Source organism: Marmota flaviventris, chromosome 2 (genome assembly GCF_047511675.1).
Source record: "Marmota flaviventris isolate mMarFla1 chromosome 2, mMarFla1.hap1, whole genome shotgun sequence".
Taxonomy (NCBI): domain Eukaryota; kingdom Metazoa; phylum Chordata; class Mammalia; order Rodentia; family Sciuridae; genus Marmota; species Marmota flaviventris.
Window position 1 is genome coordinate 183,191,592 of NC_092499.1, and position 17,920 is coordinate 183,209,511.

At 39.4% G+C, this 17,920-nt stretch overlaps 1 protein-coding gene across 4 annotated transcripts in view; it reads left to right on the plus strand.

Moving 5' to 3' along the window:
• Window positions 1-60: 60 nt before the first annotated feature.
• Window positions 61-17,920, plus strand: part of Rprd1b (regulation of nuclear pre-mRNA domain containing 1B) — a 50,618-nt gene continuing 32,758 nt past the window's right edge. For all 4 annotated transcript variants that reach the window (XR_003584085.3, XM_027945296.3, XM_027945298.3 and 1 more), the window contains exons 1-3: window positions 61-619; window positions 6,350-6,479; window positions 15,453-15,586. Coding sequence is in view for 3 of the 4 variants with exons in the window: in XM_027945296.3 (XP_027801097.1) it covers window positions 469-619; window positions 6,350-6,479; window positions 15,453-15,586 (415 nt within the window). In the remaining variant the exon portion in view is untranslated. The remainder of the gene's footprint in view (window positions 620-6,349; window positions 6,480-15,452; window positions 15,587-17,920) is intronic.

Consider the following 17,920-nt stretch of genomic DNA (forward strand, 5'->3'; position numbering starts at 1 on the left):
GCCGAACCGCGCCAGAAAGGTTCTGAGGAGCGGGAGAAAGGGCTCCGGTGAGACTCACTGCGCCGGCGTACGGGCAGGAGTGCTCAAAGCGCTTTCCGGGGGCTCGGGGAACTGCCCTCTTTCCCGCGGTCTGGCTCCTTCGAAGTGGCCTGAACAAGGCTCAAAGAGGCCGCCGCTTCCAAAGGAACGTTTTTCTACAGCTCCGGCGCTTCTCGGTGCCCGGCTACTCCGGCCCTTGCCCTTTGACCCCGTTCTCGCGGCGGGGGTGAGAGGTCGGGTGGCCATCTTGTGGCGGCGGCGCGGGCGGCTGTTACAGCGGAGGCCCATCCCCTCCCCCGCCTTGGGCCCCTGGCAGTCTGTCAGTCGGCAAAAAGTCCCGCAGTCTGTCCGGTGAGGCCCCAATCGCACGCTAGTCCCGTCACACTGGGCGGCCCAGGCCGCTCCCTGCCGGGCCTCACTGCCGCCACTATGTCCTCCTTCTCGGAGTCGGCGCTGGAGAAGAAGCTCTCGGAGCTGAGCAACTCCCAGCAGAGCGTGCAGACCCTGTCCCTGTGGCTCATCCACCACCGCAAGCACGCAGGACCCATCGTCTCCGTGTGGCACCGTGAGCTCCGCAAAGGTAGACGCCTCCTCCCACCCCGGGCCCGGCGGTGGGTGGGCCTCCGTCCCGCCCGCTCCGCAGACCCTTAGCTTCTCAATCGATCCTTGCTTTTCAGGCTGAGCCTCTGCTCGCGCTTCTCAGATTGGAGACAATGTTACCCCCATTTCTAGGAGAAGGAAACCGAGGCCTAGGAAGGTGTAAGGTACTTGTCTGAGGGACCTGGGACCAGGGCTCAGGCGCTCAGATTTCCATTTTATCAAGTGTTTTCCCTCAGGCTGCTTCTGACACTTGTGACTATTATTCTCTTGGTGGCACGGCACTGGGCACCCATACCGGCCCATCCTGCTGTGTGCCTGGTTCTGTGCTGGGTACTTGGAGTTAGAGCCAGTGGAGTCACACTGCATAGACCGAGTCCTGCACAGCCACTTAGTAACTGAGTGGTACTGAGCGATTTTCTTCATCTCCCAGTGCTTCTCTTTTTTCATCTGTAAAACAGCAAGGATAGCTGCCACTTACAAAGCCTTTATTCCATGCCAGCCACTCTACTTACACCCTCACACTCAGTCCTCAGAACCACCTTGTGAATGGGGTAACCTCATTCACCTGCCATTGATTTCAGGCCCCATTCAGGAACTGACATTCATTGGGCTCAGCCAGTTATGTGCCAGGCACCGTTTTGAACACTATATTTACAGCAGGTTGCCTCTGCCAACTGCCTTGAAGTTAAGCCTGACTTTGCCACTTACTGAACACAGCAACTTAACCTGGCTGCCCCTTAGTTAACTTATCTGCAACATGAAGGTAGCGATAACTGATAGTACTGTGTCTTTATCATGTGCCAGGTGCAGTGCTCATATCTTTACATATATTGTCGTTTTTTCAAAACTCTTGGGGCCTTATGAAGTAGGAGCTTTTAGATGAGGGAAAACCTTAGGCTCAGATAAGCAAATTGTAGTGAGAAGTAAACAGGATTATCCAGATGAACATTTAGCATGATGTCAGGCACAGTGTAGCATTCAGTAAATCATGGTGACATGGACTATGGATTACTCAGCGTGAGGCATGGTGTCTTCTATTTATTTATTTATTTTTGTATCAAGGATTGAACTCAAGGGTACTTGATCACTGAGCAACATCCCTAGCCCTGTTTTTTGTATTTTATCTAGAGACAAGGTCTCATTGAGTTGTTTAGTGCCTTGTGGTTGCTGAGGCTGGCTTTGAATTTCGATCCTCCCATCTCAGGCTCTGGGCGCCACCACATAGGCAAGGCATGGTCTTTGCCTTCAAGTTGCTTGCAGTCTGGTGGGGAAAGATGGGCACCTTCACTGCTGTTTGATACCCTGATGAATTTCGTAACAGGTGGAAGAAATGAATCTATTCTGGACACCCTATAATGCAGTGGACCCTTTGTAGTATAGGAAGTGTTCGTTACTATCTGTTTTCCAGATAGTAAAAATGAAGTGACTAAGTGGTATTTTCAAGTCTTCTGAACTGGTGAGGCTCAGACCCCAAATTCTAGGATTCTTTCAGGAGACCCAGTTCCCCAATTATGATATGATGTAGATCCCCTCTACTGTAGGTAGTAGGGAGGTAGAGCCAAGGGTCCCAGAGTCTGCTTCATGTACCCCACTGTGGCATTCAACACTCTGTTTAAAAAAAAAACTTAATTGCTAGTGAAGAATTCTATCTGAAAGGATCTCTTTGATCATATTAAAATTGTCAGAGTCCATCTCAGATGGCACTTCTCTCATGAAGCCTTCTTGATTCTTCACCTACCCTCTTTGAGTTATTGAAAAGTAACAATTTGGAGAGTGTGTTCATTGAAGAAGCTCCATTATCCCTAATGTCAAATGATAGAGCCTTAATGTTTTAGGTAGGCCAGCATTACCCCCATTTTATAGATAAGAAGATAGCATAGAGACTGAGTAGCTTATTCAGGGGCATATAGCTGGGATATGAGCCCAGGGCTCACTGATGTCAAAACTTGACTGTACCCAGTGTCTCAGTCTACTTGATGCATAAAGATGGTCATCTGATTCTGATCAAACCTATCATGTTTTTGTTTAGTAGAATTAATTACATTAATTAGCATTTACCTCATTCTTTTTTGGTTATGCCTTTTTCACTAGGTTGTTTTGAGTAAGAAATTTGACCTGATTTTTCTGTCATGCATCGGCATTTAGCATAGGGCCTGTTAGACTGTTAAAACATAGTTTACGAGGGCTGTGGCTGTGGCTTAATGGTAGAGTGCTTGCCTGGCACATGTGAGGCACTGGCTTTGCCCCTCAGCGTCACATAAAAAATAAATAAAGTTATTGTGGCCATCTACAACTAAAAAAAAAGTTTTGGAGTTAAATCTTGGTCTCGATACCATTTTCGTGTTTTAGTAAAGTATCTAAACAGCACTAATAGGGTTTTCTGTGACAGTAGCAGTGTGTTATTTGTGCTTTCCAACAAGGTAGCCACTTGCCACATGTGGCTATTGAGCATTTAAAATGTGTGACTAAGAAACTAAAGTTTTAAATAAATACAATTGAAAATTTATTTCCCAAGCTAGCTACAAGTTGAGTGTTCAGTAGCCATGTGTGATTAGTGGCTACCATATTGGACACTGCAGAGCTATTCTTTATTGAGGTGCTTTCTTCTCTAATACACATGCTTCTTTCATGATTTGAAAATGCCCCCACACTAAAATGGAAAAGGATTCTGTGCCCTTACATTTAAATTAACTAGCCCCATAGGTTCTAGCCTACCTTGAATCTTTAAATTGGATATCTATATCTATGGTGAAGTCATCTTCCCTGAGGTGTTTGTTCACAGACTGAGTTGCCATCAAAAAATTTATGAGATTTACAAAAATTACTTTTTCTCCCTTAAATACTACTTCTATTCCTAGTGTGTTACTTTTTTTTTTTCCATTTTTTTAAGGATTTTTTTTTTTTTTGGGTACTGGGGGCTGAATCTAGAGGTATTTTCTCACTGAGCTACATCCTCAGCCCTTTTTATTTTTTATTTTGTGACAGGGTCTTACTAAGTTGTTGAGTCTGGCCTTGATCCTTTTGCCTCAGCCTCCCAAGTCACTAAGATTATAGACATGTGCCTCGGTTCCGAGCAGGAATTATTCTTAATTCATCCCCTTAGGCTCTGTTCCAAGTAGAACTAAAAACCTTCTTTTTTTTTGAGCACGGGGATTGAACTCGAGGGGCACTCAACCATTGAGCCACATCCCGAGCCCTTTTTTGTATTTTATTTAGAGACAGGGTCTCACTGAGTTGCTTAGTACCTCAACATTGTTGAGGCTGGCTTTGAACTCCTGATCCTCCTGCCTCAGCCTCCTGAGCTGCTGGGATTATAGTGCCAACATGCCCATATACTTCTCCTCTTCTTTATGGAATAGTTTGATGTACAGTCTTTTTGGATGAATAATTTTTTTCTTTTTTGAGAGAGAGAGAGAATTTTAATATTTATTTTGTAGTTTTTCGGCAGACACAACATCTTTGTTTGTATGTGGTGCTGAGGATCAAACCCGGGCTGCAAGCATGCCAGGCGAGCGTGCTACCGCTTGAGCCACATCCCCAGCCCAAGGATGAATAATTTTTAATAGTGTTTTTTTTATCATGCCTGAATATAGGTAAATAGGCCTTTTTCCCCGAATTACTTAAGACTTTCTTTAGACATCAAAACCAGCCAAACAACTAAAAAGTTTTGATTAGTCATTTGTTTAAACTTTGTTTACAAACTAGTTTTACCAGTTTTGGATGAGCATAACTTTTTGGTGAAAAGTTCTAATTTGTCATATTAGAAATAAATATCTGAAGTTGAGTTATCAACCAGGGTTGGGGTAGAGGGGTGTGTGTGTGTTGCAATGTATTATTGACTACATGTGTTTTAGTGCTCTAGAGTTCATTCTGTAGCCCCTTTACACATAGGGTGCTCATGTTGACTATTCAGGATGCTGAATGTGGATGTCTACAGTTTTATCCTAAGTAAATTGCCATTGTTAAGTTTGGAGGTGATGAAGAGTAATTGGCATTGTAGATAGCGAAAACCTTGTCTCTTGAACCTCTTGGATATCATGTTTGTAATACTGAAAAATAAGTTAGACCTTGAGTGTTCAAATGATAGTTTACAATATGGATTCTAGCATTTTTTAAACATAAAGTATAGGGACTTTGTAAATTAGTCAAATTTGCTTTGCTGAAGATCCGTTTTACATCATATCCCCTAACTTTAATAGCATTGTGAACTCGGTAGTTTATTTACTGCAACTTCCCCGAACAAGGTTTGCTTTTTAAAAAAATAGAGGCTTTTGTCCTAGTCATACCTTTGTAACAAGAGTGGGTATTGTAACTGTTGACATTTTGGTCCTGCTTTTGAATAATAACTAGAATAGTTAAAGATAGTTGCAGGTTACCAATATTCTTATCAGTTGACCATCTAAACTGGGTTATTACCAGAAGGTTAATACAGTTCAAGATATCATATTTAATTTTATGAGCATATTAAGGCATTAGTTTAAACTACAGTGTGCTTTAAAATCTTGTTTTTAACTTGGGTTAATTTCCTGTAGTTACGTTTTAAAATGTCAGATTTTATGCCTGCTGTGTCAGAACTTATACATGCTGTGTGCATTTCAAAAGAAACAGAGAAATGGTTTCTGAGAGCAGTAGAGCAAGGACTAGTTATACAGGTGTGTAAAAGTTGACAGAGCTTTCCTGAGGCACTTTAGCATTGGAGAATAAACTTACTTAGTGTTTCAAATTATCTAATTATGTTCATATATTTATTTCTTTTAAAAGAAAACTGGGACCAAAAATGGTAATGATGTAACTTTACAGTTGAGAAGTTATGTGCATAGAAGCTAGGAAATTCAGTAATGTTCCCCCAAGCAACTATAACTCAGACATATTGCATGAGGTTTTTATGGTTTAATATATGATACCAGATAGAGTAATAGAAAATACTACGCTTTGTATATATAGCAGAGAAGAGCTATGGATTTTGTGGGAGCCATAATTTTGCATACCCAGATTTCAGATGTGTGTAAATTTTCAATAACGATATAGCATTTTTGCATATCTGTTTGAGATAAATAGCCATTGATACATCTAGAGATTTATGTGAATTTGTAGAGTTGATAACAGACTATGGTTATTGGAGTACCAAAGAGAAATTCTCAGGTGAGCATAAATTACAAGCATGTATTTTAAAATTAAAACTTAACTTAATCTTTCTTTTTATATTATTTAATAAATTAAGAGTACATTAGAAATATTTATCTTTGTAGTATAATAATTGAAAGCCTTGGTTTTAACGTTAATATTGACTGTTTATCCTTTGGGACTTTCCTTTGAGTTGTCTTCATTTTTATTGTCAGTTCATTATCTTTGTTAAAATTATACAGAAATGAAGCTGAACTCCCATTCCCTCCTAAATTATACCTCCAGACCCGTTATGTCGGACCTCCAGGAGTAGATAATGTTTATCTTCCCCCACTCCCCCTCCTGGTACTGGGAGTTGAACTCAGGGGCGCTTTGCCATTGAGCTATATCCCAGCCCTAATTTTTAATTTTGAGACAGGGTCTTGTTAAGTTGCCTAGGCTGGTCTCGAAATCTCAACTAGCTAGGATCATCATGCTGACTGATAATTCTTGTCTTAATGTTCCTTAGAAATAGACTTGTGGCACAAGCATTGTGAATTAAGAATTTCTTTGGTGTAAGTTAAATTATCCTTTCTCTTTTTTTCAGCTAAATCAAATAGAAAACTTACATTTCTATACTTGGCGAACGATGTCATCCAAAACAGTAAAAGGAAAGGACCTGAGTTCACTAGAGAATTTGAATCTGTCCTTGTGGATGCTTTTTCTCATGTTGCCAGGTATGTTGTCTGAGTTTTTTTGGTTTTGTTTTGTTTTTAAATGCATTGACTTTCCCACTTTTTCATTCTCTTTTGTGATAGCTTTTGTAAATTGACAGCTTTGTTCTACACAAGGAATGTTGTGGAGGCCAGATTGTAGTTTGTGTTTTGCTGGGCCCCTGAGAACTGAGTCCTGTAAACATTAGGATGCATTAAGGAGATTTTGCCTGGTACTAGAAGCACATCTTTTCCCCTGACATATTCATTTATTGAATTTATTTCTTGAGTATGGTGTTTGTTTGTTTTATTTTTTGGTTTTGCTGAGTTGTCTCATTAGCTTATAAGGAAAAAACAAAGCTAAGTACTTTAAGAGTCTTTTAGTAACATATCTTCAATAGCAGAGATTAGTTACTTATGCCTTCTTGTTTACTTCCTTCTGAATGTCTGGATGTCTGTTACTAAAAATAATCATTATCATATCAAAAATAGTAATTGTTAGTATGGAAAAGTAGGTGTTTGTTCTGGCCAAATTGTATTGAGTCTGCAACTGTTGTGTTTTGTGGGAGAGAGGACTGGAGCCAGAGTACACATATAGTTAATACAGCATACATTGGATTAAAGATTTTATAAATAATCTTTATTTATTTAAAAACAACAACTTTTGTGGGCAAAAGTTGGATTCCCAAGAGGAGCAAAGGAGAACTGGTTTTCAGTGAACTATTATGTTTATAAATAAATATATATAAAAACGTAGATCTTTGCAGAAGGAAGTTGGAAAGAGCAAAAAGAGACTAGTGGGTCAAACAGGAATTGTTCTAGGGTCTAAGGTGTCCGTGAAAGGCCTTACATGGGAAATTAAGTTTGGCATTCCTTAAAGGATTTGAAAATTTAAAGGAATAAAATTAAAAAATTTTTTAAATGACGTTTAACTTTCTAGGGATGGAAAAAGATTTTTATTTGTTAACTGCATAGCTAGCTCTTTTGATGAACATGGATACTGAAGTAACAGTGTGTTACCAGTTTCAATTATTGGATTCTCTACAGTAGACGATTATAGATAGCTATCTGAAACTGGAAACAGGAATTTCTTCTTTTGATGAGATTTAGTTCAGTTTCTTAGACACTGGCTGTCCTCAAAAACTGTTTGAGTGACCGTGGGTGTATTACATAACTTTTTTTTTTCCTTTGGTACTGGGGATTGAACTCAGGGGTACTTGATGACTGAACCACATCCCCAGCCCTATTTTATTTAGATACAGGGTCTCACTGAGTTGCTTAGCACCTCACTTTTGCTGAGGTTGGCTTTGAACTCACGATCCTCCTGCCTCGGCCCTCTGAGCTGCGCCATTGTGCCTGGCGTATTACTTAACTTTTGATCCCAAGTTTCCTAATTAGTTAAAAGGGGTTAGAATATCACTTATCTTGTCGGGGTTATTTTGAAGCTGAAGTAATATAATTTGTTGAAAAGTACATAGCACAATGCTTCATCTGCATTCTTTTCCTGTTCACTAGAATATGCTAAATTATAAGTTTCCTAAAGGAAAGGACCATGTCCTTTTTTTTGTTGTTCTTTGCCGTATGCCAGGGATCTCCTAAGGGTCTAGCACAAAGCTGTTGGGTTACATAGCTTTAGGGAGTACCATTTATATAACTTGATGAAAATGGTGTCCCAAGATTTGGGCAATTTTGTGATATTTGTTGAATGAGTTAATTAATATTTATTCATTGGGGAAAAGGTTTGGTCTAGGGAATTGGCTGAAATAATCTCCTGTAGAGACAGTAAACACTTACTTATAAATGGATCAATAATCTTTAGCTGCCTTCAAACTTATAATATTATGCTAAGTAGGAAGGAATGGGAGAAGAGGAGTGGGTAATACCAGGATTAAAAATTCCTTTTCTACTTGAGAACAACCTAAAACCTATCTATGCAGGAGGCACTGTGAAAACATCTTGTCAGATTCATCCTGGTCTTTTTCTGTAAAAGCCCCAATTCCTTTCTTTTGCATTCTTCTAGTTCTTTCAAGGTCCTGCTTGGGTCTCTATTTAGGATGCCTGTGTTTTTAGGGTCCTTTTCCCCACTGTATTATTACAACAGAAGTCCAGCCACTACTTCAATCCTGATGCACCTTCTCAACTGACAGTAGCCTTAGCCTAAAATATGTTCTTTGTATGCATTTTCTGTGACCAGGGTAGATTTGACTTAATAGCAGTTTAATTAACCAGATTATATACTTATTATCTACACAAGTGTCTTGTTTTCTTCTCAGTTTGGAATTGTACAGACCGTTTTTTATTCAACATGCATTTGAGTGTCTTCTTATGTGCCAAATACAGATCCAGACACCATGGGAGCAGCAGGACTAAGGCAGGCAAGGAGGATGGAACGAACATGACACTTTCAGGGAGTGATAATATGAACAGAGCCAAATAGGTGGTGCTCTAGAGTGGGACCTCTTTTTGGCAGTGTGATTAAGGAAAGCCACATTTAGAAAGGAAATGACATTTGAAGCAATCATGCAAAATAGGAACAGCTATTAAAAAGAACCTAAGATAGATATCATCAAGAGAAACAGAACGAAAGCACTGTGCTTCGAACATAGTGAGTAAAGGGAGAATTAAAACCCAAATGACATTAGAGAGGTGGACAGGTAATAGTCATGTAAGCCTTGGGAGAGGATTGTATTCTATAAGATGTCAATTAAGATTTTAAGAGGGGAAATGATATATTCAAACCTACATTTTAAGAAAGATCTTTCACAATAGCTAAGCTATGGAACCAACCTAGGTGTCCTACAACAGATAAATGGATGAAGAAAATGTGGTATATATACACAATGGAATATTACTCAACCATAAAAAAGAATGACTTTATGACATTTGGAGAGTATTATGCTAAGTGAAATAAACCAAGGTCGAGTGTTCTCTCTAATAGGTGGTTGTTAACATACAGCAAGTGGGGGTGAAGAAGTTCAGTAGATTAGACAAAGGAGAATGAAGTGGGGGGCAGGTATAAGAAAGATTGATTCTTATATAACTTTCCTGTGCACATATATGAATATACCTCAGTGAATCTCTACATTGTGTACAACCACAGACTGGGATCCTAATTAGAATAAGAGGTATTCCATGTTTGTATAAATAAGTCAAATTATACTCTACTGTTATATATAACTAGAAAGAACAAAAACTAAAATTTTTTAAAAAGAAATTAAGTTAAATCATTTTTCAAAAAAAATTCTTCTTTAAAAATGGTGTGGTGTGGAGAATGGCTCACAGAGACCAAGGAGGCAGAGACCTGGAGTTAGAAGGCTATTGCTGTAGTACAGGCTATGGTGACATTAACTTGGATTAAAGCAGTGAGAAGATAGCTTCTATTGAGTGATTGATTACTTTGTGGGTGGACTTTTAAAAATTTATTTTTATTTTTTTGGTTGTAGATGGACATAATACCTTTATTTATTTATTTATTTATGTTTATGTGGTGCTGAGGATCGAACCCTGTACGTCATTCATGCAAGGCAAGTGCTCCACCATTGAGCTACAACCTCAGCCCTGCAGGGGTAAAACTAATAGGATGTGTAAGAGTTGAGTGGGAGCTAGTCGCTAGGGAAAAGAGAAATCCCAGATGATCTCTAGGTTTTTGATATAAGTGGATAGGTGAAGGTACTTTTTTTTTAATATTTATTTTTTAGGTGTAGATGGACACAACACAGTGCCTTTATTTTTTATGTGGTGCTGAGGATTGAACCCAGGTCCCGCCCGAGCTAGGCGAGTGCTCTACCGCTGAGCCACAATCCCGGCCCTGGTGAAGGTACTTTTTACTGAGCTGAAGACTGGGGAAGAAAATATTTGATAGAGGGAAAGAAATTGGTTTGGCCATGTTAACTTTGAGATGGCTGATAGAGAGTCCAAGGGGTGAGGCTGGGGAGGCAGATGGGCAAAATAGGTTGAAACTCAGTAGAGACATGAATTTGGAAGTTATCCCCATACATACACATGATATTTATTTATTGTACTTGTTTATGGGTCTCTAAGACCACACCCAGGTTTGATGACTCCCTGGGAATACTCACAGCTGTGATTTATTACAGCTAAAGGAGACAAAGCAAAATCAGCAAAGGGTAAAGGTACATGCAGTAAAGACTACAAGACTCCAGGAATAAACTTCCAAGGGTCCTCTCCCAGTGGAGTCACACAGGCTTAATTAATTTCTCCAGCATTAAATTGGGATAGCATGTGTGTAGTGCAGTCTAACCGGGAAGCTCATTGGAGATTCAGCACCCAGACCTTTCCCTGGGCTCAGTCATGTAGAGCACCCTCTGCCATCATTCCAGGCTCCTAGAAAGAAAGCAGTTGTTTCTTTGGAACCATATTGTTTTTATGATTAGTTTAGACACATTAAACCACACTGATCAGTTAGGAAATACTGGGAACACTCCTGAAATCCCAAGGCCCAACTTGTCAGCAGGCCTCTCTGAGGGTAGCGGGTTTCATCATTCTGTGACCTCTTTCTGAACAATTGTGAAGGAGCGTTTCTGCTCCATCTTTCCTGGGGTGCTGTCAGAAATGCTGAGCATGCTGAGTTAGAATTCGTGCCCCTCATAGGCCTACTACAGGCCTGCTGAACCTGGGAAAAACAGGCACACAATTATGGTACTTTTATGCAGGAACTGCAGGAAGAAAAGCCCCTAAAGGCCTCAGGTGTCCAGCTGACACTTCCAAGCTGCAATTTTGTTGAGGGGCGGGGGCGGGCAGGTATATACACATTGTTTACTGTTTTTTTTAAACATTTTTTTAGTTGTAGATGGCCACAATAACTATTTTTTTGTGTGGTGCTGAGGATCGAACTCAGTGCCTCACGTGTGTGAGGCAGGTGCTCAACCACTGAGCTACAAACCCAGCCCACATTGTTTACTTTTTGTTGTTATTGTTATTGTTTTGGTACCAGGGATTGAACCCAGGAGCACTTAACCACTGAGGCACATCCCCATCCCTTTTTTTTTTTTTTTTTTTTGTATATTATTTAGAAGTGGGATCTTGCTGAGTTGCTTAGGGCCTTGCTAAATTCCTGAGGCTGGCTTTGAACTCGTGATCCTTGTGCCTCAGCCTCCTGAGCCACTGGGATTACAGGTATGTGCCACCACGCCCAGCCACATTGTTTACTTTTATGGTCAATTTTGCCTTCTGTATAGAAAAAAAGTGAGCATTGATTGATTTTATAATTAGTTAAAATTAAAATATACATGAAGTGTTCAACATAAAAAAATTGATGAGACATATGAGCAGGTGCAGTAGCACACACCTATAATCCCAGTGTCTTGGGAGGTTGAGGCAGTAAGATTGTGAATTCAAAGCCAGTCCCAGCAACGGTGAGGCACTAAGCAACTCAGTGAGCCCCTGTTTCTAAATAAAATACAAAATAGGGCTGGGGATGTGGCTCAGTGGTTGAGTGCCCCTGAGTTCAATCCCCAGTACCAAAAATAAAAAAGAGAGAGAGAGAGAGAGAGAGACATACGAAGTATATAGGTTATTATTTGTCATCTTTCAGTTCATTCATAGATTCATGGCAAAGGTTTTTTTAGTCTTTTTTTTACTTAAAGATTTCTCAATTTAGAATGAAGTTGGTGCAACCTATAAAGATAATGCCCCTTGGGGCTGAGATTGTGGCTCAGTGGTAGAGCGCTTGCCTAGCACATGTGAGGCACTGAGTTTGAGTCTTAGCGCCACATTAATTAAATAAATAAATGAATAAATAAAGGTATTGAGTGTGTCTACAACTAAAAAAAATTTTAAAAAAAGATAATGTCCCTTATTTTGTAAAGTTATTTTGTTGCTTTAGTTGTGTCTGATTCCAGATGCAAAAGTGACTTCAGTTCACTGTAGTTACTTATTGCAAAACCTCATCAGTGAAAAAAATTTTTTTTTTTTTTTTTTTGCTTTTTTACCTATAACTTTGAAACCTATCTAATAAAAATCTTGCTTTGCTATACTGCTCAAGGAAATAGCCTATTCTGGCTAGTTAAATTCACTAAGTTTGGACCTCCTTTTATTAAATGAAAGCCCTTGAAAATATTTTGTGGTGGGGTGCGGTAAGTGCATGCCTGTAATCCCAGCAGCTCCGGGGGTTGAGGCAGGAGGATCTTAAGTTCAAAGCCAGCCTCAGCAACTTTACAAGGCCTTAAGTAACATAGCGAGACCCTGTCTCAAAATTAAAAAAAAACAACAAAAAAAAAACCCAAAACCGGATTGAGGATGAGGCTCAGTGGTTAAGCATCCCTGTATTCAATCCCTGGTACCAAAAAAAAAAAAAAAGGAGGAGGAGGAGGAAAATGAAAATTGGTTTCCATCGTTCCATTGTTAAATAATATGGCAGAAACTATACTCAAAACCAGTCTTGTCCTAACTATTCCCAGGAATGGTGGATGGTGGGGCAAGTAGGTATTATGCCCCCTTAACTCAGTTCTCAAGTATTTGTTCTCATGATTAGTATCTCTCTGAAGTATACAGAGAATTTACAGAGAACAGATTTTTTTTTTTTTTTTTTATGGTAAAAGTACCAACCACTTAAGTTTTGGTTCGGTGCTATGAGATATATATAAACTTGTACATATGATAGATAACATCAGGGACTTCACATCCCCACCCCCCCAACTTTAAAAATTTTTTTTAGTTATAGATTTGCCTTTATTTTATTTTTATGTGGTGCTGAGGATCAAACCCAGTGCCTTCCACATGTGAGGCAAGCGTTCTACCACTGAGCTACAACCCCAGCCCAGGACTTCACATTTCTGCTAGGTCACATGCTTAATATGGCATTTGAGCCCTCTCTAATTCCACTCTTGTCTTCCAGATTCTTCTGCTGTTTCCAACCTGCCTTATATACTTCAGCTAACTGAATTTCTCAACCTCTGCTTTCTTTTTCCTTATTCCATTTTGGGAGTTCCATGCAAAGGAGAGGCAATAGCATGAGCAAAGCTCCGTGTATGAGAAGGAACAAGTTCTGGGTAGAAAATATGTTTAGCTGAGGGCCGCTAGAATGTGAAGCCCCAGATAGGGCATGGAAAGATGAGGCAAAGGATCTGGGGTGCTGCTGGATCAGGCCCTGGAGGTCAAGATCTAAGGCTTTATTTCAAGCATAATATGTAGTAAACTTTCATTGGTTGAGCTAGTGAGTGCTTATTTGATTTCTGATGCAAATTGACCATGTTGTAGAAAGATGATTGTTGGAAGCGAAGTATGATTACATAAGTTTCTTTCAAAAAAAGATTACAATTCAACAAATAATTATTGTGCTTATTTTAGGGCATCTAGTGGTGATGGGGGAGATCAACACCTGCCTTTGTGGAAATTACTTTCAAACGGAAAGAGTAAACAAATTATAGCATATGAGAAGAAAAGTTGTACTGAGAAAAATTAAGAGGGGCAGGGGCGTCATTGTGGAGGTTAGGGAGGGACTCACTGGAAGGATGGTGTGGGTAGGAGATGAAGCCCCAGAACCAGTGGGCTGGGCTGAAAAGGCCTTGGAGGCTTTATAAGGACTTTCACTTAATAATGAGGGAGAATAGAAAGAAACACGGTCTGCCTTAATAAGCAGCTAGAGTTACATTATTATAACTTGCGAGAAGATTGGAGGAGGACAGGGAGGAAGCAGCAAAACCAGGAGTGAGGCCATGGTAGTAATCCAGTCAGGTGGTGACTGTGGCTGGGTAGGTCCATAGCAGAGGAAGGTGAGAACTCATTTCTAGATACATTTCAAAGGTGACATAAGAAAGTGTTTAATCACAAATATCAGATAAGTAGGTCATATCTTTGAGCTCTATAAATGTAGCAGTTTTTTCTTAACCCTGGTCCCTATCTTGAAAGAAAACATTCAATAAAAAAGGATTAATTTGTATATATTTTAGTTTACACTTTTAATCCCAGTTCAATGAAATCTGCCCCTAATAATTCATAAGTGACACAGTCTGATCAGGCCAGGCTGAAACCTCACCTCACTTTGAATGTTAGCATGAGCTTTACACAAGTGCTGCCAGCACTGAACTTGGTATGGTTTCTTCTTGATGTTCCCATTAAGGGTATGGACTTAGGTCCTAAGATGTTGTGGTGTCTCTTCTTGGTTAAAGTTACTCAGTCCAAGATCATTGACATCCACACATTCTCACTAGACAGAACCATTGACAAGAACCAGTGCACATGAGGGAATTCTGTTCCCTTTCAAGAAGTCTTTTCTTACTCTTCTGCTTGTTGACATTTTTATGGTGGGTGCCAGATTTAGAGTGCCAGCTGTGTTCTACATCAAGAGTGTAACATATTTCCTAATTTCTTTCAGATATAACTTACTAAGGACCTCCCTATTCTCAGTGTGTTCTAAGATTATCAGTGAGACACCTGTGTGTGAGCTTGAAACACAGACTTAGCCCAGTGTTAAATAATTAGGAAGTAGTTAAAAGTTGAGGTCAGTCTTGGCATATGTATGTACAAATTGAATTTATACATGCAGAGGTTTGGTGTGTTGGTGTGGTAAATTTTTCAATGTAAACATTTGTTTTTGTTAATCTTTCTTTTTTTTAATTCTTAAAAGTTTTGGCCAATTTTAATTTCTAGTAGAATGTCTCCCACTACATTCCAGTTAACGTTTTCTTTTAAAAAGCAAACTGTAGAATTGATATGATCAATTTTTGATAATATTTTGTCTGTAAAAATTGGCCATTGGATTCCCCCCCACCCCGCCGCCATTTGCCCCATCTTTCAAAGGAGAAAAAAGATTTCTTCTGTCATATGATTGCTCTCTCTTTCCTACCCACCACAGGAAGAATGTAGTTTCTGGTCAAGTTTTGGGTATCCAAGTAATACAATATGTACTTTACTTTTCCTTCTGTTTTTAATTATGTAAATCATTTAGTCAGTTGTTGATTTTTTTAAAGTAGATCTGTCCTAATTAAAAGCAAAAAAAATTAAGCTTATATATATCTTTTCATCTTTTCTGGGCAGAGAGGCAGATGAAGGCTGTAAAAAACCTTTAGAAAGATTGCTGAACATCTGGCAAGAACGAAGTGTGTATGGCGGCGAGTTCATACAGCAGCTGAAGCTGTCTATGGAGGACTCCAAGAGCCCTCCCCCCAAAGGTAGAAACATCACCACATGTTTACAGCTCTTGGTCTTTGCCTACTTTCGAATCAAATATGAAAAGCTGCAATGGGGGTTGCTGTGAACCACGAGCAATTTTATGATTCTTCAGAGAAAGATGATCATGAATGATGGTGAGAATTTACGTAGTGCTCGCAGTGTGCAAGCCTGGTTCTAGTATTCATGCTGTTGATTCTCTCCCTCCCTAACTTCTGCTATGTGTTCTCCTTGGCTCTCTCCTGTCTTTCAGAGACTTTCCTTGCACAAGCGTAAGGAGCAACAGAGTTGTGGTTAACTAGGAAGTACCTTATACTAAGATTTTGTTCTAGCCTCGCTGTTAACTATTACAGGATCTTGGATAAGTCCCTAAGCCCTCTGAGAACTTGGTTCCTATTAAATATAAATGTGGGTTTGGAATGTACTTTAAGATTGTTTGCTTGTTGTCTAAAATGATGTTTTGTTTTTATTGAGCCCAGGATATCCTTAGGAAGTAAGTACGTGTGTGTGTGTGTGTGTGTGTGAGAGAGAGAGAGAGAGAGAGAAGAGAATAAGAGAATTTTACCAAGTTCTTCAAAAGGGCACATGTTATAAACAGATCAAATGTTATTGGATAATTTGTCTTCTGGTTAAGTTACAGTTTAATTGTAGTTGGCATAACATGTTTCTCAGCTTCAGATCTGATTTTGCATATGTACTCACTGCCTGGAGGATCAAGTCCAAGGTCTAATAGTTTTGAGGACCTTTCTAATCTGAAGTAGCCCACTTTTCTGGATCATTCCCTTTCCATTCTCTCATATATGCCCTATTCTTTGCCTATTCTGAATTACAAGTTTTCCCTCTGGATTCTCTGCTGGCACTCACCTCTTCTTCTGCATCTGCAGTTTACCTCTGCCTGAGATGTCCTTTTGCCCCTTTTACTGTGTGAATGTGTTCTCCGAGTGCTTCTCTCACTCTGATGGCTTTCTTGCTTGTCTGGGCACATGTAACCATTCCTTCCTTATTCTCTGCTACCATATACATGCTCTGCTATAGAACCTGCTGGAATTCGCATGCGTGACAGTATCATTCATTCAACAACCCTTAACTATGTACCCTTTATGATCTCTTCCAGGTCTAAAATGTTATGCATTTTACAGTAATTTCTAACTTTCCTGTGAAACTAAAGGTTAGAGGCTTTCTAAGATGACATACATGTTTTCAGGCTACAAGTTATTGTTGTTTTACTTGGAGTTGTTAGGAAATAATTCTAGGGTCATTCTGGTGGGAGTTGCTGAAAAGTGAGATGTTTGCTGCTTTGGATTCTGGTAGTGTTGGTATTGTGTCCTTTGGAGGTATTTATTTTGTACAGCTTTGGGGAATTATCCAGCATTATTTTCTATAATCTGCCTTTCAATTCATTTGGTAAACAGTGCTGGTTTTTTAAAGCACTTTTAGGTAAGCAGGAGGGCTCTGGAAAAAGAATGCTTGAAGCCATGTCGAATTTCAGTTCAAGCATTTGGTGGACATGTGCTTTGGGTGAATGGCTAAGCTAAGTGCTATAGGAAGGAACAGGAGAGGAGTGGGAAACAGGGAGCAGTCAAACAAATAGGGGGGATGTGTGGCAGTGGTGGTATGGAAAATCGCTCCGTTGGGTTTCTGATTTTTTTGTTGTTGTTGTTTTTTAGTCTAGACAGACATTAACAATAAATAACAAAGGCAGTAACCATGTGAAAGATAATGCTAATCTAAAGATAATTTCTCTTTTCCTGTTTTTTAAAGAAAAAAAAGCAAGTTGCAGAGGTTTCAGTGTGTGTTGGTCTCAGCCAACTTGCTGTGCGTCCTCTGGACCTGAGTTATCAGAAGGTTTTACAACAACTCTTTCAAAATATTGATAAGTTCTCCAGAAGTTTTCATTTCCAAATTTGAATAGTTCTTTTATATTCTGGCTTTTATTCATGGGTACTTCTTTGTCTTGAGACAACGTTATAGAGTTTTTGAAATAATAAATTTCCTGTGGAACTTTGAGTTCTTACTGCAAAGGAGCATGCATGAGCTTAGGAATTCTGTTTTAAAGCTGTAGATTGAATTTATATAACTGTCTCAACAGGTGCAAAGCCCAGGTGTTCTAAAGTTGCCTCTGTTCTTGGGAATACTCAAGTTGTTGTTTGACTAGACAGAACTTTATTATGTACTTGAATCACATAGTGTCATGCAAATGTGGAAGAATTTAAAAAGGGAAGGTAGACAAAAAGAATGAGCATTTATCAGGTAGCTGAAATGTACTAGTTTATCTTCTGCCTGCCTTGTTATTTTCATCTTTAAAACTACTTCATGAATTTGGTGTTATTTTCATA